At 39.2% G+C, this 26950-nt stretch overlaps 1 protein-coding gene across 1 annotated transcript; it reads right to left on the bottom strand.

The window, feature by feature from the left end:
• Window positions 1-808: 808 nt before the first annotated feature.
• Window positions 809-12353, bottom strand: LOC147307649 (uncharacterized). The gene is made up of 3 exons (XM_086271674.1): window positions 12266-12353; window positions 7328-7435; window positions 809-5113 (listed from the first exon to the last, which is right to left on the bottom strand). The coding sequence occupies exons 2-3, from the start codon at window positions 7401-7403 to the stop codon at window positions 1404-1406; spliced, it is 3786 nt and encodes a 1261-aa protein (XP_086127800.1). The 5' UTR covers window positions 7404-7435; window positions 12266-12353; the 3' UTR covers window positions 809-1403.
• Window positions 12354-26950: the final 14597 nt, after the last annotated feature.

Genomic DNA, 26950 nt, shown 5'->3' with positions numbered 1-26950 from the left:
CCGTCAGAGGATAGACTTTAAAGTTCTGATGCTGGTCTATAAAGCTCTGAATGGTTTAGGACCAAAATACATCAGTGACCTCCTGACCCAGTATGAACCTTCCAGATCCCTCAGGTCATCTGGATCTGGTCTTTTATCAGTTCCCAGAGTCAGAACCAGACACGGAGAAGCTGCATTCAGCTTTTATGCTCCTTATATCTGGAACAAACTCCCAGAAAGCCTCAGATCAGCTGAAACACTCAGTTTATTTAAATCCAGGTTGAAGACTCACCTGTTCTCAGCTGCATTTGAATAAAGCACCAAATCCACACTTTTAAGCTTAAATTTCAAAACTTACATTTAACTACTGATCTTATCTATTTCTGATTTTATCTGTTTTGATTTTATATACTGTTTTGTTTGTTTGTTAATTAGTTTGTTTGTTTGCTTGTTTTAATCAATTTTAAATCATGCTTTTTATTTGTTTTTGTTTCTAATGTCTCTGTAAAGCACTTTGAATCACCTTGTTGTTGAATTGTGCTATACAAATAAACTTGCCTTGCCTTGCCTTGCAACCCTATTTTTCTTCCTTTAATCTGATTGGTCAATGTCATGTCAATCACAAATGTAACAATCCAATCAGAGAACAGATGCGTTTTGCTGTTGAAGGGGCGCTTTTTTGAACTGTAATGTAGAAATGTAATATACAGATATAAAAGATTAGAAATTAAAAACAACTTGAGACAAAATACAGCAGCACATATCCAAAAGGATAATTTATTATCACATCTTAATCATAACATTTGAGCTCACCCGTTTTAATAATCAAATTTAAATGGGATTTTAATTCAGCATTTGTAGAAATATTTCTGATTCACATTGAACATATAAATCACAAAAAATCTATTATAATTTAAAAAGTGACAACATATTTCACGAGTAAATTCTGCTTCAATCCAAACTACCGAATGATGTAAAACTAAGAACAAATCATCCTAATGACAAGAAACTGCCAAATCCCTAATTCAAATTTATTTATCTTTTCGTGTATGTGATTCTAAAGATTCAGTGTGTTAAGTACTATAAGTTTTATTACTACAAGGAGCAGGAAATGTTACTTAGGTTCAGCCTTTAGGGATCTGTCTAGAACCAATGCTACACCTGTCAGAGACTACTAAATCTTTTAGATATGACATGGCATTCACATTAGTTTGGCTTTTGATCTATTAAGTAGCTGTGGAAAAATTACAATGAAAGTCTTTTCACACCCTGAAAATGGAATTTTAAGTCCTGACATCATGATAACTTTAGTTTGACTTGGAAAAAAGCTTCAATTGTAACATATTTATTTAATCCAGGAGTTTTCTTTTAAATCATTTAATGTCCTCTTAATGCTGCTGACATATCTGTAGACCTTCGTAATATTAACCTGAATATCCAAATAAATTTAGAACTTTCTTAACAAAGCCTTTCTTTTCCTTCTTCTCCTTTCTTTCCTCGGATAATTCCTCCTCCGTTTTTGAAAGTTTGTCTCGTCGCGTTACCTTGGAGATAAGATTTGCCCTCTCCTTCATTGCCTCCAAAGATTTGATTCGAGCCTGGTAACCCTCTTTGGCCTCTGATCTTTCTCCCTCAATCATCATGTCAATGTACTCTGGGGTGGTCAGAGGGTTTGGCCTCAGGCTGATCTCTTGCAGTCGAGTTATACACTGAGCTGACTGATCTATGAGGGACACCATCATGTCCTGAAGGTGAACAATCTCTTCTTCCTGCCTCTCAATCAGTTCCTGAACAGTCATCTTTTCTTTATTAGCTGTTTCATACTTGCGTTTCAGCTCTTGCACTGTCTGCTTCTCTTTCACTTGAACATACTCCCAGCTGTATGTCTGATTGAAATGCACACTCCAAATGCATTTTCCAGGACAGACAGTGCACATCCCGTTCATATCCATTGATGCACAGCCACGTTTCTCACTATCTTGTGCTATTGCACATGGGTAGTGACATGTTATTGAACATTTCTGGCAGTTGGTGATGAATGCTCCTTTCTCTGTGATTGGTTTTTGGACTGGTTTAATAACATCCACCTCAATCTCAAAGTTTTCATTTGAAGTTATGACTGCCTCATACTCTTTGATCTTTTCTTTGGTTGTCTTAATTTCTTCAAGCTTTGCTAATCCAGTTCTAACTTGTGGCTGCAAACCTTCGATGGCTGTTTCAAGCTGTTTGCGCTCCTTTAAGACTTCTTTGGTCATTAGCAAGCTTTTGGTTTCCATTTTACCCAAAGCAGTGAAGAACTTCTCCATACTCTTGGCTCCCATCTTCCAAAACATTTCATCAAAGCTGGCATCATCTTCATCAAAATCCTCTTCACAGTCTCTGTTGCATCTGTTGTCTGCAAATAATGCTGAGTTATTGAACTTGAAGTGAACCGGAAGCCCTAACTCATTTTTTGGACACGGGACTGCAGAAACGCTTATTGCCTCAAGAACTGGTGGTTCTTTGCCATCAGCAAAAGTCACCAGCATTTCAATGTTCTCTGCCACATCTTTGCCAAAAATGGAGAGCACCGAGTCAAACACATATCTCTGTGTTGCTGTTAGTCGTGCAAGAGAGGCCTGAGTAACAAAACACACTGCATCAATCTCACTGACTCCGTTAGGAGAGGTGAAAAGCCTGCGGATTTGCTCTGTGATCTCCTTGTCTCTTGCTACTCCTCTTGTATCGCCAAAACCTGGAGTGTCCACAATGGTCATGGAGAACGGGATTTTAAAGCCTTCCTGGTGGTGGATTTCATACACAGTGACTTCAGATGTCTGACTGTGAGCTTGTGAACTGGTTGGATCCTCATCAACTAACTTAAATCTGAAACTGTCGTTCCACTCTACACCAACAATGTAGTTGATCATTCCATTGATGAGAGTAGACTTTCCTGATCCTGTTGCTCCAAGAAGCATTATTGTGCGATTCTGCCTCATGCTTTCTTTGCCAAAGATATACCTCCGACATCCATCTATGTCCATATCGTTTTCTTTCAGGGGCAGTTTGTAAACTGAGGGCAGCTTTGAGTTTGTTTTCTTGCTGATATGTTTTAGGTACTCAGCCAGACGTGCAAATTCACGCTTTGTTGTGCAGACATTAACAATGATGCTTTCCTTGCTTCTTCCATCTACACCACAGTCACATCTGACCCTGACTGCATATTGTGTCTCTGACTGAAGCCCTGAAATGATGGCCTTCTCACCTCCTGAAATTGTTTGAGTCCACTCGAGGTCATTTATTGTTGAGCTGCTATCTGTTTTTGCATATTCCACTATGTAACTCAATATCTGGACATCCTCTCCAAGCTCAACAGGCTTCTCCCAGCTAACTGATATCTCACTTGAATATGGCTGAGCTTGAGGTTTTCCAGGAGGGCTGCAGGGTAAAGTTTTAATGGCATCACTGATTACATTAGCTGGTCCGACACCTGCTGAGGTCACTGCTCTGCATCTGAACACATACTCTGTGTTTGGCTTCAGATCTCTCACTGTGACTTCTTCAGCCTTTGCTTCTGTCTTCTGCTGCCATCCATCCTCTCCACTGACACAGTACTCAACAGAGTAGGAGGTGATGTTCTCCGCTCCAAATCTGGGTGGAGAAATCTTCAGTGTCACACTGTTGTGGTTTATGTCAGCTGCAGTCACAGTTTCAGGCTTTGAAGGAGGCTCAAAGTTCTCACTGACAGCAAATCCACCTTCATAAAGGTAGATGCTGGAACCTTCCTGTGTCTCATTAGTTAACCCCACTGTCAGGAACTTAATGTTCTTGTTTTCCTTGTTGGCCTCTGCAAAATCACTGAAGAGTTTTGCTTCCTTCCTCATATCATCTGCTACTTCTTTTGAAAGGTACCATTGTTCCTTCTCTACATTGTAAGTATGATAAACGTGAACGTCTGTTTTGGTTGTTTCTTTCAGGTAGTCTGATAAAGCTGAGAGGTACGGTTCATCCTTCCCCAGTGAGGTGAAAACAAAACACAGGCCATGCTCTGCACTGAGAAGTTCCTCATGTAGATTATTCTGAGATGGGACAGTCTTGGTGTTTTTCATCATGTTGGTGAAAGACTTTAAGATACTGATTTCTCTTTCTTTACAGTCCATCCACTCAGTCAGGTTTTTGCTGTTGAAAGGTGAAGAATGTCTCTTCTTCAGGATCTCAGCGAGTTCAGCCTCCTCTTCTCCTCCTCCTCTGATTGATGGTAGTCTCTTCGCTAACATCTGCTGAAATCCCAGCTTGAACTCGGAACACATTTCTTTAAAACTTGTCAGTTTTTTGCTAATCTGTGGGAACTGTTGGACAGTGGAAGTTCTCAGTGCATCGTTACACCTTGTTTCCAGTTCACTGAAATCCTCCAGGACGCTCTGTGATTCCTGAACTAATCTTATACTTATCTGACGGACGAGTTTAGCAGCACAAGAATCTAAACTGGTTAAAGGCAACAGCCAGACCTTCATTGGTACAGCCTTTTCGCCATTGGTTCCTAGTAATGTTGGAAGGCTTTTGTAGACTTCTACAGCTTCCTGAAATGTTGTTGGAGGTTTCTGAAGGCAAAAGTCTCCATAGAATCTGCAGGAGAATTTCTCAACACTGTTTTTGTCCTTATCTTCCATTTTCAGGGAACCTTCACCCTCTATGGAAAGCAAGGGGATCTTCTTGATCATCACCTTCAAGCTGCCCTGGATGTCTTGATGAGTTTCCCCTTTAGAAACCTCACGGTCAAACACAAAGAAAGCTTGAGCCCCATAAAGGATACCTGTGACTACATGTGTTGCTATTCCTTGCTCAAAAACATAGGGATGTTTTACGTTGCCTCTTCCAAGGTGATTCATTGACAGTTCCTGGAACTTTGTTGTAGTTTTGTAGTTCAGTGTCACTCTGGCCTGGTATTTGGATGTTTTGTGATCATTGAGATATTTGGCTGATCCTCCAACCTCAACCAGTCCTCCCAAGAAACTTGCCTTCAGGGATGCCTCAACATTTAATGCTGAAGATTTGTCCTCAATTGATTCAGATGCCACTATTTCAGATTCAGTGTTAGGTTGTTCTTGTTCTCGTCTATCTTTTTCCAGGTCATTACAGTCCCACAGTGTCATTCCTGTAAAATATGTTACCATTTATTTTTGGCGAAAATAGATAGAAACAAAAATACAAGTAACAACTGCCTGTCTAAAAAGTCCTCTGCGTTTTATAGTGAAAGCATTATCAGTTAAATTAGTTAAAGGCTTCCACAACATCCCATAAGTGTATGTTTCTAACTCAGAGCCCACTGACATTTTGAATCCAGCCCATAAATTACATTCATTGTCAAAAAAAAATTTAAGTCTGTACATTACATTTAAACTATGATGTTTTACTTTTACATTTTAAAACATTTTCACTAAATTTCACTAAATAGCACCTCTTGCCACTGGAATGCAGATGGTGGCTTAAAATGAGCATCTGTGCACTAAAGTTAATATATTTAACTAAAATTGAACAAAGACAAGTCGTGAAGATAAACTTCAGTGAGCTAAAAAAAAAAAAAGGCATTTAAAAAGAAAACTGAACTTGTAAAGCTAGCTAAAATAATAACAGTACAGGAAATATCCTTAGTTTTAAGTATTTGTTAAAGTGTATAATCTTTACTTTTGTAAGTTGCGTGACACATGCTTATGACACTTTGGGTGTCTCCAAGTCTGGTAAACACAGCATATTGTTCACAGACAGCTGGCATTAGTCTAATTTTTTTCCACATTGAACAATTTTCACATCCCTCCCTCTATACATCCATTTTCCAGTTCTACTTATCAGTTCAGTGTTATATGTCTTATCTGTCAGAATTGATGATGGGATTGTGGATTTTAGTTCACGTACCGTGGTAAGTTTGGGAACCCCTGATAATTTTCATGATTTTTCTTCATAAAGCACTGGCTGTTTGGATCAGCAATTCCATGTAAATATATCATATAGCAGATGAACACAATGATATTTGAGAAGTGAAATGAAGTTTATAGGATTTACAGAAAGTGTGCAATAGTTACTTAAACTATAAGCAAAACTTAATATATTAGGAAGATGCATAAATTTGGGCACCCTTGTCATTTATTGATTTGTTTACCTTTAGCACTAATTATTGGTAAACAAAATTTGTTTGGTAAGCTCATTGACCCTTGACCTACATACACAGGTGAATCCAATCATTAGAAACGGTGTTTAAAGTGACCAATTGCAAGTTTTTCTCCTCTTTGCATCTTTGAAGAGTGGCAGCATGGGAGCCTCAAAAAAACAGCTCTCAAATGACCTGAAAACAAAGATTGTTCAACATCATGGTTTAGGGGAGGATACAAAAAGCTATCTCAGAGATTTCAGCTGTCAGTTTCCACTGTGAGGAACATATTGAGGAAATGGAAGACCACAGCACAGCTCTAGTTAAGGCCCAAAGTGGCAGCTCAAGAAAAATCTTAGATATCAGAGGCGAAGGATGGTGAGAACAGCTACAAAGACCAAGAACATCATCTTGTTGCAGATGGTGTCACTGTGCATCGTTTAACTATTCAGCGCACTTTGCACCCCTTGCATAACAAGGGGCGTTATGCATGGCGGAAACTGAACACAGCATTCAAAGAGAAACACAGTAAAATATGGTGGTGGTTCCATCATGCTGTGGGGCTGTGTGGCCAGTGCAGGGACTGGGAACCTTGTTAAAATGAGGGTCGCATGGATTCCAGTCAGTATCAGCAGATTCTTGACAACAATGTTCAAGAATCAGTGACATAGTTGATTTTGCACTGAGGCTGGATATTTCAACAAGACAACGACCCGAAACACTGCTCAAAATCCACTAAGGCTTTCATGCAGAGGAACAAGTACAATGTTCTGGAATGGCCATCTCAGTCCAGACCTGAATATTATTGAAAATATATCGAACCTGACTGAACTGGAGATGTTTTGTAAAGACGAAAGGTCCAAAATACCTTCAACCACAATCCAGACTCTCACTGGAAGCTATAGGAAGCGTTTAGAGGCTGTTATTTCTGCAAAAGGAGGATCTACTAAATATTGATGTAATTTTTCTGTTGGGGTGACCAAATTTATGCACCTGCCTGATTTTGTTTAAACAATTATTGCACACTTTCTGTAAATCCAATAAACTTCATTTCATTTCTCAAATATCATTGTGTTCATCTGCTATATGATATATTTACATGGAATTGCTGATCCAAACAACCAATGCTTTATGAAGAAAAATCATGAAAATGAATTAATTAAAAGTTAATTAATTAGCTTTTGCATACCACTGTATATTGAGTTACTACGCATGAATCCTTACCAGGTATGACTAAATCCTGGCGGCAGTCATACAGCATCCCAAGGCTGAAGGGCCGGCCGAGCGTCGCGACCTCCATCGTTCTGCTAGCTTAAGCATCCATCTCTGTATCTGAGCAGATAATACAAAGTACTGCTTCAACTTCTTTACTCAAGTACAGGCTCTGAAATGTACTCAAAGTAAGAAAGTAAAAGTAGCTCCTTAAAGAACATTTCTACCACCTATTTTTTAGGGGTGCAACGATACACAAAATTCACGGATCGGTTCGGTTCGATACTTTGGTGTCACGGTTCGATATTTTTTCGATACAAAAAAAATGTTCATGCCTTTTTAATTTGTCATTTATTAAAATTATAAATATATATTTTAACTCAAAAGTACAGTTTTTAAATTTAACCCTAACCCTTGTGCGTGTTTTTTATTTTGACAGCGAATGCGCACCTGCGGACCACTTATGTGCACCCCTGGTTATTTAGCTCGTCATATTGCAGCCACAGAAATTATTTTGTCCATGAAACCATAAAGCTGCACTTTCTTTTTGCCTTATAGTCTGATTTGTCATAACTTCTCCGTTTTGCGGTAAGCTTTTCTTTGGCTGTCACTTCTTCACCCTGACCTGCCTTATTTGGCTCAGCAGAACTAAAATATATATCCTGCTGCTTTTACACACGCACTCACATAAGCTCAGCGATTCTCTGCGCGATCAACCTCTCACATGTTTAAGCTTGCTGCGGGAGATTTCACTTGTCATGTTTGCATAGTAAGCTAACGATTGATAAGACGATGTCAGAGGAATTGGTGCACAAATTATCATCACTCACCAATCAGTGCTGTCGCTCTCTATACACAGTTCGCACGATTGCAAAGTGAAAGCAAAAAAACAAGCGCAAATTCAAACGCGATTTCAATATGTCACATATTGGCAGTGGCTCACCGATGCCAATGACATAATTACCCAGCTACATTTCCGAAAGAATGCAAAAGCATTGACATATATTTTTCCTTCCTACAATAGCCCGACGGGCAGGGCAGAGATAGATTTTGGTAGCCCGACTGGAAAAATCGCTAGCCCCAGGACGTCGGGCTAGCGATTTTGCGAGCCCTGTATCTGATTTAGGAATCACTCATCTTTGGAAAAGAGAGTTTATTACAGAGAAATGGCTCTTTCCAAAATAAAAGCTATACTATCCGCTTCTTCTGGGCTATATTCTCAGCAGCATATTAAACATATCAGGTCCCCATAAGGAGAATCATGTGCTAACGGCTGTCTAAATGACTCGGCTAAAGTTAGTAGCATGCTTGTTGTTTTTGTCTTTGCACTAGGATGATGTCGGCGTAAATGTGCAGTCATATTCGTTGTGTTCCCACTAGTGCTTTCAGGTTAATCTCGTTGAAATGACCTTATAACGCCACAACACGGCAAATCTCCGTTAACGAGCTACCCCTGATCGCCCCGTGCATGGGGCTAGACGGCCAACACGTTAACGAGCTAACTGCGCTAACACACTAGCTCCCACCCATGTAATTGAGCATTGCGTGGCACATCCAACATACTGTTTTACTTTAGTCCATGACGCGCTTACCTTCAGGGTCATACGTCACATGAAAACCAAAATAATTCCAAACGCCAGATGTGAATGAGGGTGGGGGAGGTTCAATTTGCCATGTTGCAAGGAGAGCTTAACTTCTGTCTCGCTAGCTTGCCCTGCGCTCTTCCTTCTGACGATGCTGTCTGTCTGGAGCACTCAGTGGATCTGCGCTCGACAGTGCAGCCTAGGCGGAGTAGTCGAACGCAGATTCACTGAGCGCTCAACACAGACAGCATCGTCAGAAGGAATGTTGATAAAATAAATTACAAATGTTGTATTGTTCGATACATATGCGTACCGAACCGAAAGCACTGTATCGAACGGTTCAATATCGATACGAATATCGTTGCACCCCTACTATTTTTATACAAAGCCAACTGAACCATGTGCTATATTATTGTCATAAAAAAATAATATTAGTAGATAGCAATACAAACTTTATTTCAGTCTACATTTTATTTCTAAAAAATGCACTCAGCTTGAATCGGTTAAGTAGAACATGAGCAGAGAAAAAGAAGGAAAATAAAACACATCTCTATTTTCTGTTGCCTCCATTGTAGAGGGTTACTTTGCCTCTAAACAGGAATTTGAGTAGCCTAAAATCAGCAGTAGTGGCTCAGCGTGGGGAAAAGAATCATAACTCACAATAATTTCTATTGAGAGCTCCAGTAGATTTCCTTAGTGTGCAGGCTGTGATCAGCTGACCTGCTGCTGTTTGTGGATGTACACAGCTGAATTCAACCAGATGTCAGCAGATGTTTCATGAGTTCTTTTGCCTGATTTCCATCCTTTACACTGACAGTACGCTGTTTATGCTGTTTATTAAACACTCTAAAGTTGAAGGTGGAATTCAGCCAATGGATCTCAGCATCATCAGCTTAAAATCATATGAATCTCTGCTACAGTTGATGTAACCGAACTCTGACCATGAAACCACAGCCACTGTGCACCAGTCACACATTGTAGCAACCTAACCTGTTTATCCTGCACTAACCTGCAGAGGATTTTCATGTAACCTTTAAATAACACAGTTAGTCTGCCCCAGTTTGTTATATGAAATATATATATGTAATATGAAAAAACATAATGTAACTTGTACAGACCCAACATCTGATTTAAACACATAAGGACTTACATGTAAGCTTTACATGTCCAGTTTATCAAACACCACTGAGCAGTCCTTATCTTTAAATCTAAGCTCTCTTCTTCCTCGCCTGTCATGTCTTTCTTATTTTTCTCCATCTCTGACTGAAGTGAGCTCTTTCTTTTCTCTCCCTGTGAAATACAGCAGCTTGACCTTGAGCTGGCAACACACTGTGACACAAACGGCACACAAACAGTTTGTGTGTTTGCTGATGTTTGTTGATCTGATAGAAACGCTGCACTTCAAGTTACCTGCCACAGCGACAAGACGTCACTGCCTTTCGTCTTCAGTAGGGGTAGCTGTGCAGAAGTAACTTAAGCTTGCAGTTGTTCTTGTGTTGTGCCAAAAAGATAAATTAAACAAAAACACCAGCCCACTTTAACACCCCCCACTAACAACCCAATATGGCACACGATTTGGGGTCTTTCATTTCTTTTCATGCAACATCTCCTGGTGATTAATACACATTCACAGGAACACATTCATGTGTTAATGTTTAGGCTTAAATCATCTGATCTTTGAAGGCTTGGAGTAAATCTGTCAAACCAAAATTAATGGGCCTGTTTTGAAAAATTTAGGAGTAAATAGGGAGTAAAAGTAAAAATAACAAAAATTCTACTTAAGTATAGTAACAAAGTAACAAAAAAAAGGTAAATATATGCTATTTTTGAGACAGTATGCAAAATACCAGGGCCATCCAAATGAAACGTTTGAGCGTTTCAGAGGTGAAGCTTTGAGTCTGCATGTGGTCTTTTAGGGATTTTATTGTTTTAAAAATGACCAGATTCTCTACGCTGTGTTCGACTTCCTATTCTCATCATTTGATATTGGTAAGTATTGTGATTCTGATTGATTTGGTTACTGTAAATAAAAGAGACCCAGTGCTGGGCTAGTTATTTATATAACTTATATAAGGTTTATTTTCTGATAAACCTCAGTCAAAACTCAAACACATCATATTGTAAAGGTTACATTAAACATCGGTAACTGTTAGTTATGTTCATGTATTTTCTGACATATTTGATCAAAGAAGAGAAGCAATTTGCATAGGAATTGCAGTTCTTGTCAGTCAGGTCAGAAATATTAAAAATCATTTTCATAATTACTAATGTAGGGTAAACTTTTTACTTTTTCCATTGTCCCAGAAAAAGCTAGTGAGTGAAAATACGACATATTTTATGCTTCCTTAAGCCTAAACTACAAAAACATCCATAATATCCAAAAGTAGTTTATTTTTTCTACAGCTGACACCAGAATATCAGTCATCAAATATAATAAACAGTAATTTGCGTTTTAGTTAGATTTGTACATTTTTATAAGCATTACTCTTAACCAGAAATGTTCAACTATTTGTCTGAATGTCAGACTGTTCCCTGCTGATCCTCCTGCACATTTCTCTTGACTGGCTGATTTCTTTAAACGAAACCATTTCATGACATACGTCAGTCTTTAGTCTTTAGAGTGAAGATCACAATGACTCACGCTGATCCAAGCACAAGGAGCTATTAGTGGTGAACACAAAAATAAACCAATATCTTAAGATTTGAAATGCTCACCTACTTCAAAGTTCCAATGATCAGAGATGATGCTAATGTGCATGTGCAGGACCAAAATGAGAGTTCAGGTTTGTTGCACATGTGAGTTAGATGTCCCTCTGTTCCAACTGTGCTCAGTTCATTCTACGTATAATTATTTGTGACAGAGTAAAAGTGGCAGAACTGACAGCACAGCTAGTGTACGTGATGAACACACTACAGTCATGATGTGGTTCAGTCTAAGTCTAATGAATAAATAATTAGCTTGGCATAAAGAAGATGGAGAATCTTTTAAATACTGCACCATACATAACGTCTGTATAACAAACAAAAACAGATTTAAAAGCAAGTTGTGCTTTAAAATGTAAAATGTAAAATAAATGAATAACTTAAGATACACTTTAGCTTTAAAAAATTATTTTGATATAAAGCTCTCGTGCACATTTCTCTTTTAGATTTAGTCCTTACCTTCATCAAAACCAATGGAAACGTTCAGCAAACACTAAAACGATGCATATTTAAGTAAGAACCAAAACACCAGGTTACACACAGCATTCACCTTTGCCCTGTGACCTTTGTGAAATGACTTAAATGATGACAGAATTTAGCAAAGATCCACAGCAGTGTGTACAGGAGAACATTAAAAAGACGGAGAGAGCATCAGCGTACTTACAGCAGGAATGTTTGAGTGTCCTAGGGAAGGCTGCAGTTTCACACACTATATCCTCTTTCATAGGGACCGCCCCCAGATCTTTAATCAGGTGGCGGGACAGAAAAATCACATGACATGCTGACTGTACAAAGAGAAAAGCAATAATATATTTAAACTTTATGAGCATTATCTGCAAACTGAAGATGCTCAGACAAAACTAAAATGTGAATTTGTAAGTTTCTGGAAAACAACATGGTTTGGGGAGTGGATTCTCTAACTAAGAAACAAAGGTTTACATTATTGAACATTCATGCTGATCAGTTATTTCTCCACAGGTTCAATGTGCCATATGACAACTGCGAAAACAAGATTTATTTCTACGATTGTTATAAAGATGACGGAGGAAAATGAAGCAGTTTCTTTCATTTTCTGTCAAAGCCGACGGTCTTCTAACGAGGGTTTTGTGGTTTTTACTCTTAAGTTCTGTTGTTGGTAAATATCTTCATTTTGTTTCTTAGTTTGCTTGTGGTTTATTTTTTTCACTTTTCCATCTTTCTGCTTCGTTTGTTCTTGAAAATGTAAACTTTTTGTAATTACAGTTCGTTTCCTGAGTTTGTTTTCCTGTCCTCTTGTTCTCTGTGTCGAGTCCACTTTTCTGTTCCTGTATTTTGTGACTTCCTGCTTCATCTTATTAGTATTTTGTCTCTTGTGCTTTCTATTCAGACTGACATCCCTTGCCTTACTTCTCAGTTAGGTTCAGCTGCCCTCCCGGATGCTTCCTCTCCAGTTTTTTCTTCGCTCACAGTTTTGTGCTCCCTTGTTGTGTTTTCTCCTAGAAAAACACAAAAAGGTCGTCCAGTCTTCCACCCCTAACCCCAACCAGTTGCCTGAGCCTGGTTCTGCTGGAGGTTTCTTCCTGTTAAAAGGGAATTTTTCCTTCCCACTGTCACCAAAGCGCTTGCTCAAAGGGGTCATATGATTGTTTTTTTTCTCTTTTTGTTGCTTTGTTGTACGATCTTTACCTTAATATAAAGTACCCTGAGAAAACTGTTGTAGTGATTTGGTGCTGTAAAAATAAAACTGAATTTGAAATTCAAAACTACTTCTAGTATTTCAATTCCTGCTTTCAACACTGTCTTTATTTTTAATTTAAAATATTTTACGATTATTTTTATATTTTTAAAGTTGTTTTGAGTTCATTTGGCCTGCAAAACAGCCATTTATGACACTTTCAGGTTTAAGTGCAATACTGGTGGAGTGTACCTGAAACAGTGGTAAAGTCAGTCTAACATTTAGTCATTATTTGTGCAGTCGTATGTAAACTTCTCCCTGTGATTTGTTTAAATAGGCTAAGAAAGCCACAGCTTGTCAGTGAACCCTGGTTCTTAAACATGTAACACAAAACCTGTGCATGAGCAACATTAACATTACCTTTCAACATCTTTTTACAATATTTTAATCATTTACATAGTAAATTTAATTATGATTAACAAAAGTCAACATATCCATGGTTTTATACATAGTCTATGGACAGTGTAAGTAAGTCCTTTATATGTTTTCACGAGCTTTTACTCGTGTAACTCTCACTGCATGTAAAGCTTTTTTCCTGAGAGTGAGACACATAATCTAATAAGGAATAATAACAACTCACTGTTTGTAGGTATACATTAACTTAATATTACAATTTTATGTGTCAACAGATAACAAAGTTTGATGGCTTTTACAAAAACTTTGTATGCTGAGAACAATTTGGTCTTTTCAAGGCACCAAAGTGCATCAACAAAAACAGTGATTTTATTATTATTATGATTATTTTATTAAAGTTAGTACTCGGTTTCTGGCCTCTGGTTTGTGTGTTTAGACCCAACATAAGTCATAAAGACAGGAGAACAGCACAACCCCCCTCAAAGCAGCAGTAAACTGTTTTGTGAAATACAATTATTTTGTCATTGGAGTTTGATTGAGTAATAACATCCTTGAGCACACATTTAAACTTGCATTCATTCTTATATGTGCTTAAAATCTTGCAGCTGCTGCATCTACAGCAGTGCATATGTGGTTTTAGTTGGTTTTAACTGATGCTGCTGCCCACCTGCTGGCAGACGCTACAGCAACCTGCTGCAAATTACCCACTGACTGTGGATCAGAGTCAAACTACCCCCACTTACCATACGTAGAAAAAAAGAACTAGTGTATAACCAGCTGTGGAAACTGTTTACCCAGTGAAATAGAGAATTAGAGAATTTAGAGGAGAAACAGACAAAGGGATTCTGACTGAAAAACCAACTGTCATTTATGACTTTTTGTCTTATTTATATGTTTCAATTGAAAATTTTTGTCACATTTCAAAACAAATGAAAACAAACAAAAAAAGACCAAAGTGCTCCTCCAACAGCAGGTCCAATGTCTACTCTGATTATCAACTTGCCAATAACAAATGACTAATGACTCTCCAAGTGAGGTAATCGAGTTGAAATTCAATAGTCAGTGTAGAGTGTCACAGCCTTATCTATGCTTTGACATTTAACCATACCGTTATGTTGATTTCTCAGGGACAGCAGTAATTTACCCCCCCAAAAATTTAAATAAACATTATTTATATTTCATTATTAACTCAATTACTAACTGTTTCAATCAATATTTAGTGCAGTGGTGTTATGTACTTCTCACTGATCATGATTAATTGAGGATATATGACGTGTTTTCCATAAAACAACCCATTCCTCTGTCTCCTTCTTGGTCTGTATGCTTGTTGGTCTGCCCTAACCTTTGATTGATTGATTGATTGGTAATTTATTTCAACATGTGAACAATATACAAGTACATTTAGAAAAGAAATGAGAGAAAAAAAATATACTATACAAATTACATACAAAAAAACATTCTGATTAATTTACATGTTGAAAGGGAGTGGGAAGAAGTATACACTTATTTAATCCCACCACCTTCAGTCTGAGTGTTGTCTAACCACGATAGCAATCACCTTGTCAGCATGTAAGGTACTCTGTTTTTCTTCACTCATCTTCCCCTTTGTTAACGATGTCCCAGTGGAGGTTATGGGAGAGAGTTTTTGTGTGGCTAAAAAGGAGGAATTAGTTTCTGGAAATGCTGGAAACCTGCATCCGTTGGAGGTGATTCCAAGAGTGTTTCAGTGTATCTTTAGTGTATTTTAGTGTACAGAGTATTTTACAATGTTAAGAGGTAGCTAGTTAACTATGACAAGGAATTGTTTTTGATGAAGGTCATGAGAAAAAACCTTGTAACTAATGATAATGGTGAATGTTTGAAGACAAACAGCTGAGTTAATTCCTGGTGACCAGGGGTCCGTTCTTCGTACCGCGCTAAGTAAGTTAGCTGGATTAGATTGTTGACGATTTCGCGTGATCCTGGATCGTTCGGTTCCCCGAAGCTCATCCGGGACTTGCTGTCATAGCAACAGAGCCGTAAGCGTAAACCTGCTCGGGAGCAGGTTTACTTTATGTAAACAGGATTAGATCGCGGCCACGCAGGTATGTCCGCTTCATTTATACGAAAGCAACAGCGATATTCCACCACTGTTTCACCATAAATAAATAACATCAATGTAACTAAAGATAATGCAGCACTTGATCCTTTTATTGATGTCACACAGATACATACAGGTCATTTCCTAAAAAAGGGAAATGTACTATTAACATTCTATTACATGTATGTGATTATTACAGATGTAATTCATATTTCAGAGTAGTAATTGTAAATTACTTCGTGTAATCAAGATGAGAGACCACGGCTATAAAAGCGAAGGTGGATTTGGGAAGTCTGTCGCAGCCATGTCCTGTCCGTATACGCGAGCAGCCCATTGCGGAAGGTGCAAGATTGATAAGGAGAGTTTACAGAATTCAGCGTATATTGCGGGATAGACAGGATCCTTTAGCTCAGCGCGACAGTGTGCTCATTGAGAGATATCGATATTCCCGTGAGGGTATTATTTACATAACCAACTTGTTGACGAGGGGGTGCAGGACCACCTCCTGTCTTTTTTTCCTCTGCCCTTTTCTTGGTTGCTGTTATGAACAAACTAACAGAGTATTACAGGCCAGTATTACCTTGCCAAGAGACGAAAAGCAATCTAAGAGATAAATATTACCATTCTGTAGAATACTCCTGTATTCCACTTTTACTTGTTCCCATGTTCTTGTGGGTCCTGTTGTGGCTCTAATGTGAAAGGGGATATAATATAACATATTATAATATAATATAATGCCATATGATATTGGACAATATAGTGTCATATGATAGATCTACCCTACCGCCTACTGGTGTTGGCCAGAGGGGCCGATGGCGCGATATGGCAGCCTGGCTACAACCGTAGCTGCCTCCACCAGTGTGTGAATGTGGGAGTGAATGAATAGTGGTATCGTACAGCGCTTTGGGTGCCTTGGAAAGCGCTATATGAACCCAATCCATTATTATTAGTATTATTATTAAATTACCTACGAGTTTGATTTGTCAGCAACTTTCTGCCAGCTCTCTCTCCTTGCTTTTGCAGCCTTTGCAGTGTTCTCTTGCGTTTTAATTAAACTCTGAAACTCCTGAAATCCCTCACTCATGAGTTCTTGCTCTGCTGCCGGAAAATACCGAGTGCGCCCCTTCGACATTTTCGCCGACCAATCAGCGGGTTGCCGATCAATGTTTCTACTATCGATGCGTAGCCCCTTTTACGACACCCAGTGATGCCACATTACTGCGTCCAGCTGTACTAATCGTCAACAGCAGGCGTGTTCGGGGAACCGGATTAGCGAGCTCACGGTTAGCGCGATGGTTTGGTCTTGGATGTGTCATTTGATCTTGGATGTAGTAAGCGACGTACGAAGAACAGGCCCCAGGCCTGGTACTTCATTAAGACATTAAGCAAGTCATCCTAGAGTCTGCAACGTCTTCTGGCCTAATTTCTGCGTCTTGCCTGGAATTTGGGCAAAAAAACCCTGAATAATAAATTTTAACAGTGATAATAGTATAACTAATGTAATTCTTTTTTTGCTTAGATTTTTTTGTCAGTCAGTTGGTTAAACTGAATTGTTTTCATCACTGTTATAAATAAAAATGCCCAGATTCTTAAAATGTTGTGTTTCAGAGACAAGAATTTGTTGCCATGGAAATATGTTCTTTAACTGTTACCCTACTAGTGTTTTTGTCAATAATCTCTAATAACAATGAAATACATTTAAAAATTGAGCTCTACTCTTACTTGTTGTATATCGGTAAAGAGACTTACTCGATTTGAAATATTATTAAAAATGTGTATAAATCATTTTCATGAACTTTTGTTCATTTAATGTGTTTCTAAATTTGTGTAAATCTAAAAAAAATCTTTTAAAAAATTGTTTGTGGGATGAACTGGATGCTTTAGCTTTACCTTCCCCCACTGATGATGTGTTGTTGCACTTGTAATGCTGCTGGTGTATGTGCTTGGCTTTGGGAGTCAATGGTGTGAAGCTACAATCTGCAGGATTATGACTGAATGCTTCTAAGTCAGAATCCTGGGTAGACGCAGTGATACCGTAGTGCTGTGGATCTTCGGTTGGTCTTGGATCGTCGGCCGGCTGGTAAAGGAGAACCATTTGTGACTGGGCTGGGGGATGGCCAAATGATGGTTGCCCCTGTCCAATCGCACACTGATGTTTGTGGAGAATCTGGTGCTAAATTACTTGTAAATGACCTTTTGTAAGTTATTGTATGCCATGCCTTTTAATAATATTGCTAAATGATGATCCTCTAAATTTGTGACACGCCATTTCCTCTCCAGATTACGAGTCATCTGCTTTAGGGTACGTGTTTGAGAATTATATCACGGAGTCAGGTACTTCTGATTTGAGACCTTAGTTTTCACCGGAGCTACAGTATCCAGAGTCGTACGTAGTGAGGAGGTAAAATTATTAACAAGATAATCGACCTCTGTTGGCGCAGCTTTCAGATAGCTGCTCTGCTCTATGTTGGTACAGGGCATTGAAGATGATAACAGTGGGTGGATTATATTCTTAAACTTAGTTACAGCGCTTTCAGAAAGACATCTACTGTGATAAACGTCTACTCTCCACTGCTGGGGAGCTAAGCTGGTGAATCCCTAAAGACACAGTGAGTGAATACAGTGACTATATTTAACAGAGAGTGTGCTTTGCATAAAGCAAGTGAACATTACACTCTGAAATAAGACATTATATATAAAGTTCTTAATTAGATTGGCTACTCAGATAAGTGCCACAAAAAACCCCCACTGTATTTTAACAGGAACAGGAAGTGATACTCTGCCACAGAGAGAGCCACCATCAAGTGAGCGCACCACCCACAGCCAGGAGGACAAATGCTTCTTCGAATGCTGGATCTCTCATTGTCTTCGTCTTTCTTATCCTTGGGAGGAGTTCAGTCCTGATTCAGACAACTTATTAGAAAAGAGCTGGTCCAGAAACTTTTGGATGAACTTACCTTGTTTTATATTTTCATTCATGGTTTTTTTTCCTATTTCTCTTTTCTTACTTTCTTGTTGTTACAAAAAAATAAATAAATCACTAAATTGTAAAACCTGGTCTGTTCATACTTCTCAGTTTGCTCTCCCTGTATCATATGTGTGCATCAGATCTGTATCACATAAGTGTGCATGAGGGGATGTGGCAGTGGGATGGTGTTGTTTCCTTTTTTAAATCTTTTGGTTTGTCTTCCATGTAATAACTACTGTCCTAATTGGGAAGAATGAGAACAGAGCAAAAAAATTTAAATAGTAATAGTAGTAGTATTAATAATTATACAAAGTGAGTTGCACATACTGATAATATTGGGGTGTTGGTGTTCTTGTTGTTGTTTAGCAGACAAATGATTGTATCAAACAAAAGGGGCAAAGAAAAGAAACCCTCATAAACACTAATATTGCTGTCAACCCCCCCAAGTACACAAACGTACAACACACTGACCACAAAGAATTCCTTTTCTGGAAACGTTGAATCTCTAGAAAACCTGGAAGCATGAAATCACCTCCCTTGTTGGACCTTGTACATAAGAGACTCTTGAACTGTGAATAACTAGAAGATTTTATAAATAGCACAACTCACCTTCACTGTAAATAAAATCACTTTACTTGCACAACTGAGTTTCTACGTCTGAATCTGGTCGACACGTGACAATATTTTTGTAACACTGATTTAGAAAAGAAAGTATTTAATAGATGCGAGCTTGTCTCTCAATTATCAAATCGATTACTCTGGAGAAAATACGAAGTCTCCAGAGACATTATGGCACAAAGTAACCACAGACTGGCTGTCGATTCAGCCAGGATCACGACATCTGTCCTTCCAGACTAATTTGAATGAATTAGAGAATTTCGTGATTCTCTGTACCGATTTGGGCATGACGAGCTCGAACGCTGACTTGACGCGTGTCACAGAAGTTCCTGCCAATCTAGTGTGTTTCAAATTTGAAGATTTTGAATTGTAAATGTACAAATGTTAAATATACATTTTAAAAATTATCTTATTGACAAAATTATTATTTTAAATTAATAAGTAAAAAAAGGAACTCTAAACTCTATGTACCTCTAAATGTGATTACTTTTTTCTTTGTCTTTCTTTTTTCTCCAAGTATAAAAATCAGTTGCAATTCAGTCATCGCTGAAGAGTCTGCACAAAGTGAGTCTTTTAACTCATATGTTTCACTTTTTCTTTTTTTTTCTTTTCTTCCCCAGCACAAACAAAGATAGAAATGTGTTCTGAAAACTTCCCTGAAAACTTCAGGTTCTCTCGACAGCTGCTTTTAAATATGACCTGTAACATTTTGTGATTTGACAAAATGTGTCAAATTACACATTTTGTCAATCATGACAACTTGAAAAAAGTTCCAAAGTTCTCCTCCAACAATTGTCTACTCTGCACTCTCTATAGCTACTGTTATCACTAGCTTGCCAATAACTGATAACTTGGATTGGCAATAGTTAAACATGTGACAGTGAACCTCTTTCAGGTTTCGATGTAGTGCTGCTGAAGTGTACCCAAACAACACGTTTTTCACGCTGCATGAAATGTGCACACTACACACTGTGTGCACACTGCATAAAAGCCCAAAAGGAGCCACAGAGTAAAGCAGACTTGCTCTCCCTTACTGGTCAGAGGCATACTAAGTGGTAAGTTGACAAATAAACTGAGGGGTTATTTTACTGTTTATCTGTTATTGAGTTGTATAAACTGAAAAAGGGGCTATTGATATGGTAAGGGGTGCCTGAGCACCACGTGCCAGTGGAGGTTAAGATCAACACAAGGTTTATGTAAAGTTTGTATTGTTTGGATAGGTTTTCTTTTAACATTGCATGCTACAGTAATTACAAGCTTTATAACTTATAAGATTTTTGTTAAAATTTAATGTAATAAATATTTTATTTTCACTCCATTTTGTGTTCTGTAATCTTGTGATAATCAAAACTAAAAGGAATCCTAATGATAAATGAATCTGATGGGTTTTTCAGACAGGACAGAGTTAGACTGAAAGGTGACAACTGATGATGTTAGCTTATGACATAATGCACTAGCATGAAGTTAAGTTTGGTTAGAAATGTACTACCCACGTAAAAGTTTAAACATTAAATATTCAAAATGAAAACAATGCCAGTGCTGCTTGTTTCTGTACACTTTTAATCTTACAGAGGCAGGAACTTCACTGATCTGCATGTGGAAAATCTGCTTATAAAATTATTACATTCAGAGGTTTCAGGTTAAATTACAATACAAATGACTATGTACCATGTGCTGCCAGGCACGTTTTAAACAGACATTACAAGACACTCGTGGTTAGGGATGGGTACCGGTGTCCGGTGCCATGATGGCACCGGTTCTGACATAAACGGTAGTAACCAGACCGAAAAGCAGCGCACGTTTCGGTGCTTTATTTCGGTGCTTTTTTTTCCTGAGCTGTGATACACTTCTAGCCAATCATTTTAGTTTCCGAGAATAGTTAGCGGGGCCAGGTACGTACGTTCTTTTAGAGCAGAGCTACAGATTAAAAATGTCCAAGGCGAAGCGGTCAAAAGTCTGGCTGTACTTCACAGCAAAAGATGCAAACTCAGCAGCAACAAGTGCTTTAAGCTGATACTGTGATACTGTCAAAGGAGGTAACACATCGAATCCGATGAAACACCTGGCGACGCATAGCGTTTTTTTTAAAAGCCCAGAAATGCGCCCTATTTGATAGCTTGCTGCGAGACCTCACACCGAGCACATCTACTGCGGGTGGGTTGCCTGTTATGCAACATCCCCAAAAACCCGAAGAGGAGAGTCCTGGCCCCTAGCCCTGCCAGTGTAGCAGAAATGATGAGGATGAGGATGCAGCAGCAGCCGTTCTTCTCTGCGTGAGTAGCTTAATGTTGTTCGTGTGTAATTTACGCTGAGTAGGCTAACCACGTTATTACATTAATGCATGTAAGGTGAACTAGCAAACATCATCATAGCTACATGCGGCTGTCTTCTTGTTTGATGGCAGATACTCCCTTCACCCTGGCTAAAAAGGCTAAAATGACCAAAGAAAAAGTGGAAAACAGTTAAACATGAGAGGTTTTTGGACAAAGTTTGTGTTTTTTCCATTGTTTAAGCTTCCAGCCAAGAGTGATACCATATATGCCCCATAGCTGCAGAAAAGGCTAACATTGTTATCTTTTTACAAAAAAACTGCTGAACATGAGAGGTTTTTGGACCAATTTTGTGTTCTCCATTCTTTAAGCACCGGTTTGAGCACCGGCACCGTTTCAAAAGTACCGATTTGGCACCGGTATCGGATAAAACCTAAACGATACCCATCCCTACTCGTGGTTATAAGTGGATACTTTAGTTCTATTGCAGCATATTCATGTTTACATATTTTCCTTTCCACATATAAATACACACACACACACACACACACACACACACACACACACACACACACACACACTCCTCATGCCTATGGTACGACAACTTTTCTCCATACCCCTGGTACACTGCGTGGAAGCACTTTGCCACCCACACACACACACACACACACACACATGCACACACACACACACACACACACACACACACGCACACACACGCACACGCGCGCACACACCCACACACACACATGCACACACACGCACACCCACACACGCGCACACACATATACATATGCAGATCAAAATAAGGATCTAATTGATAATAATGATACAATCAATAATAATAATCATCATCATCATAGTGTCACCAATAACAATAACATTAATGGGGACATGAAATGCTACACATATAAAGGCCAGTGACAGAATCAATAACTCAGAGGAAAATAAGGACATTAAAAGTAAAAATCAGTCTAAGGGGATCACTTACATGCTGCTCCTGGCTGAAACAATAAGTTTTATGCTAAGAAAGAAACGATAGACTGTCCACTTTTACTTTCATGTCTCTTTAGTAGTGATGTGCGGATCGATATTGAAATATCGATTCTTACGATACTAGTAATTTATGTTCTAGAATCGATTCTCATATTAAAATATCGATATTTTAGTACTTTGGGGTAAATTTGTAATTTTTCATTTACAGGAACGCAGTAGAAAGAAAGTATAACATTCGGATCATCTAAATTGGAAGGAACTACTTCCTCTTCCATCATTTATAGTCGTGTGCGAAATACGGCTGTATAATTGTGTCGCAGCCCCTGCTGGCGTGCGCACTCACAACAATGGCTGAGCGTAAACGGAGTCACATGTGGACGTAAAATACATCGAAATCAGTGGTATCACACATCACTACTCTTTAGCAGTAAGTAGGTATGCGGCGTTTGGCTAGCTGCACTCAAACAGGAAAATCCAGCTGTTAATAGTAATGTTTGTTTGGAGAGCACTTTAAAAATAAGAACAGTGTGGACGAGAGCCTGTTTGAGTCAGGTGACAGGTGGTTCACTGGACAGAAAATGATTTTTCGTCCTTTGGCCGAGGAGCTGCACAATTAGCCAATGCAATCAGTCTAATCTGACTCCTGCAAATCGGTGCCTGCTACACGGGCTGCCTTGACAGAAAGACATGACCACCATCGACCCAGCAGACTCTAGTTTGTTTGAGAGGATTTGAGTAGGATGCCTAAGGTCTGTCAGTCTCCCGGCTTGGAGAGCTCATTGTACATTGGACTTAACAGCATATCTACTTTAATAGAGGAACTCTTTTATTATTCCAGTTTCCTGAGACCTCTGTTTTGATCAGCACTGATGTTAAAGAGGAACTACAAGCCAGGGACCTGGCTCGCTCCTTTGCCTCCTTTGAAGTCAGCTCCTGCTCCTGAAGTTTGTGTTTCTAAGCTGGCCGCTGTATTTTTTGTTAATGAGCCACTTTACAAGAATGTGTCTTTGATTCCTCGTTGGTGCGTCCCATTCAGAGACTGTAACTCTGCCCTCGGCCTCACCAGAGACTGGGCTGGCCTCAAACTTCTGTCCAACTAGATCTCTATGTTGGGTCTAGCACATGGTGCTAATTATCATTGCAATAAAACTGTTTTAAAAAAAACGTCTTTTTGAGTAAATAGAGATGACACAGCCTTTACCAACCAGTAGCTCTGGTAATACCTGATATTGCATTTTTTCTGATAGGCCACACCTGCTCCAGCCTCACCTTCAACTTGTCATCACAGCCAAGTACATATGCCATTCAAGGACCCCAGGAAGCAATATCACAACTGAGCTGGTTTTATCGTCACAGCCAGGTAACAATAGTGTTATTTTTTCTATAATGTCAGATTTTTTTAAAAGATCCTAAGTACAAAAATGGTAGCTCCCAAAACCACTGTAAAAATAATATATAGTAACATTTTTTTTCTTCACTTTAACCAACTCGGTCTTTTAAAACTACTTCAATCTGAAACACAAATAAAAGTCTGACTCAGGTGGAGCAGAGGCTGCAGATTTAAATTGACTATGAGCATTGCTACATAAAACTGCAGTTCCACATAAGCCACTGCATACAGGTTTGTCATGGCCACAGTTGCTGTAGGATTTCATCCATGGGCAGCAGTGCACAGTTGTTGGCATGGTGTGTAGGTCCCAGAATCAAACCTCTGGCTGGTGGGACGTAGGAGAGCGTTGCAGTCTTTGTAGGAGACCAAAATATGGAGATGGAGAAGTCCATCCTGTAACTGCTTCAACCAGCTCCTCCCCACTCTCAGCTTCAGATGAGTTCGACTCCAGCTGGTCTGTTTCTACCTCTGAGGCCTCCTCTGTGTGTCTTCACACTCAGCCTCCTGTGTGCTGTAAAGTCTTGCCATCTCCATAGTGACTGCTCCTCCACTACTGCGCATATTTCTACCCATGGCTGCAGTACAGCTACATAGCTGAATGAGAACAAAAATTTTGTTTTGGTTCTTGCAACAGAGATATGTTAGAAGCTCTGAAAGGTTAGTCATCTTTTTTGTTATTAAATTAGTTACTGAATTAGTTTACAAAACAGTGGGGGTGTCCAAATTCATAGCCTGCATCCTCCTGAGGACCCAGCCTTCGTGGTCTATGTGGGCCGGGTCCTCCGAAGTGAGCTGCTGTGAAATTGAACAGTCTAGCCTTCAGTTTTGCATCACCAGCTGTCTCGGAGGAGTTTAATAAAATCAGCCATCTGCTCCTTGCTATGTAAAATATAACAGGGCACTGGCGTAAATGTTTTATCGTCTCACACTTCTGCTGAATAAGTTTTCTGTTTGACGTTTATTCAGCTGTAATCTCAGCCAAAGCGATTTACTTACGAACAAATAAAACACTGAAAAAAGCCAAACAATAACATTTTTAAGTTATCTAAGTGACCTATATGTCATGTTTAACCTGAGCAGAGAAAGACCGCGGAGATCTGAAAACGATGTGCCGGGAGTTCGCAGTTATACCCCCGGCTAGCTATCGAGCTGGTGGGTAACTATGGGCTCAAATTGTGGTCATAAATATTTTGTACTTGTAAATCAGGATTTGTATGTGTAAAAAGAATTTGTGTGTGGACCAAAAAATACGTGTGAAACTCTGCACTCAAGTGCCAAGTTACAAGTACGAATTTTGACCCTATTTTTCTTCCTTTCAGCTGATTGGTCAATGTCATGTCAATCACTAATTTAACAGATGGGTTTGGCTGTTGGAGGGGCGCTTTTTGAACTGCAGGCAGTGTTGCCAACTTAGCGACTTTGTCACTATATTTAGCGACTTTTTCTAAAAAGCGACCAGCGACAAATCTGGCGACTTTTTCTGGTGTCATTGGAGACTTATTTATGACGACTTTTTGACGTGAAAGGGCGTGTTGCTCTTACTCTCAACAAGCAGCGGTGCTGCCGTGGGCACCTCACCCGTGCTAAAGTGCTCACGGGCGGAGGATAGTCCTCCTCCAGCTGCAGGAGACGTTCACACCTGTGCGTCCAAACTGCAAATGAATCGTGCATGAGCGAAGCCGCTGCTCCTGCTCTGACTGTAACACAGTCAGTTCTTCTTTCACTGTTATGCTGTTTTGTGGATCACAAGGTTTAAAACTACTTATAAACACACACATACACAAAGTAACTCCACCAGAGTGCCTATTTCGGATCACTTTTGCCGTTCGAAGCCCGGATAAAGGAGCAGGGTTGGAATTGTGACATTAAAAAACAATAATTGCTAAAAGAAATTTAATTTGTGGTTCTAAATAAACTCTAAATGTATTTAGGACGTTTTTTGCTCACTTTGTCTCTTCCACGATGTTATTTCTCTCTCCAACAACGTAGGTTACAATTACATTAGCATGACCAATTATGCAAATTAGGTGATGACGTCATTTAGCGACTTCTAGCGACTTTTAGGACAGCCAATAGCGATTTTCCTTACTGAGGAGTTGGCAACACTGACTGCAGGTCCTTGAAGAGTATGTATATAAATATCCGATAGCAGTTAGGTCCCCTAACTTTCAGTAGCTGTTGAAAGGATAAAGTTGTGGTATATCAGTGGTTAGAAATACCATTATTACTTTAGGATTAGTTTAACACAAAGTCAGGGCTGACCCGGGACCATTGCTGTGAGTCACAGTGTGCAGCATAAAGGTCCTTTCACATCGGGTGCAGCATGTGCTGCTAATGCTAACTGCTAACTCAAAGCCAAGGATCCAGGATTTGTTGCGCTGGCTGCTGAGCTCTGTGGGTTTTTGCAGCAGCTCTACCTGCACTAGATTCACCTGCTCCTTGTCGTTTCCATCTCTGACTTTATGTCCTCTACAAGAGTTTCTGTTTTTTTATCTTCAAATGTTCAATAAAAACATGTATCGCTAATTCATAACAAAGAAAGCTTTGTAACTATCCCCACTAGTGAAGACTGTGTCATTTCCACAACACTGCCCCCCCAGGTCTGCAGCGCTGTTGAAAAGGCTCTGGAGGTCCCTGTATTAAACACGTAGACCTGTGACACAAAAATCACCAAACTCGGACGACCACAGACTGTTTTCCTTCCTGGTGATGAAGGAAAACGCTGGGCTGGCATGTAAAGGGCATTTATTCCCTTCAAGGACCTGAAGCTCCATAAAGCACCCCTCCAATAGCCAAACCCATCTGTTCTCTGATTGGATTGTTAAATTTGTGATTGACATGACATTGGCCAATCAGATGAAAGGAAGAAAAATAGGGTCAAAATTCATACTTGAAACTTGAAACTTGAGTGCAGAGTTTCACACGTATTTTTTTGCTAAGTCCACACACAAATTTTTTA

This window comes from Aulonocara sp. 'chitande type north' Nkhata Bay, linkage group LG18, assembly GCF_057382095.1.
Source record: "Aulonocara sp. 'chitande type north' Nkhata Bay isolate Kocher_YH1m ecotype deep benthic linkage group LG18, A_spYH_male_GT1.1, whole genome shotgun sequence".
Classification (NCBI taxonomy): Eukaryota; Metazoa; Chordata; class Actinopteri; order Cichliformes; family Cichlidae; genus Aulonocara; species Aulonocara sp. 'chitande type north' Nkhata Bay.
This window is presented reverse-complemented; position numbering and strand designations above follow the sequence as displayed.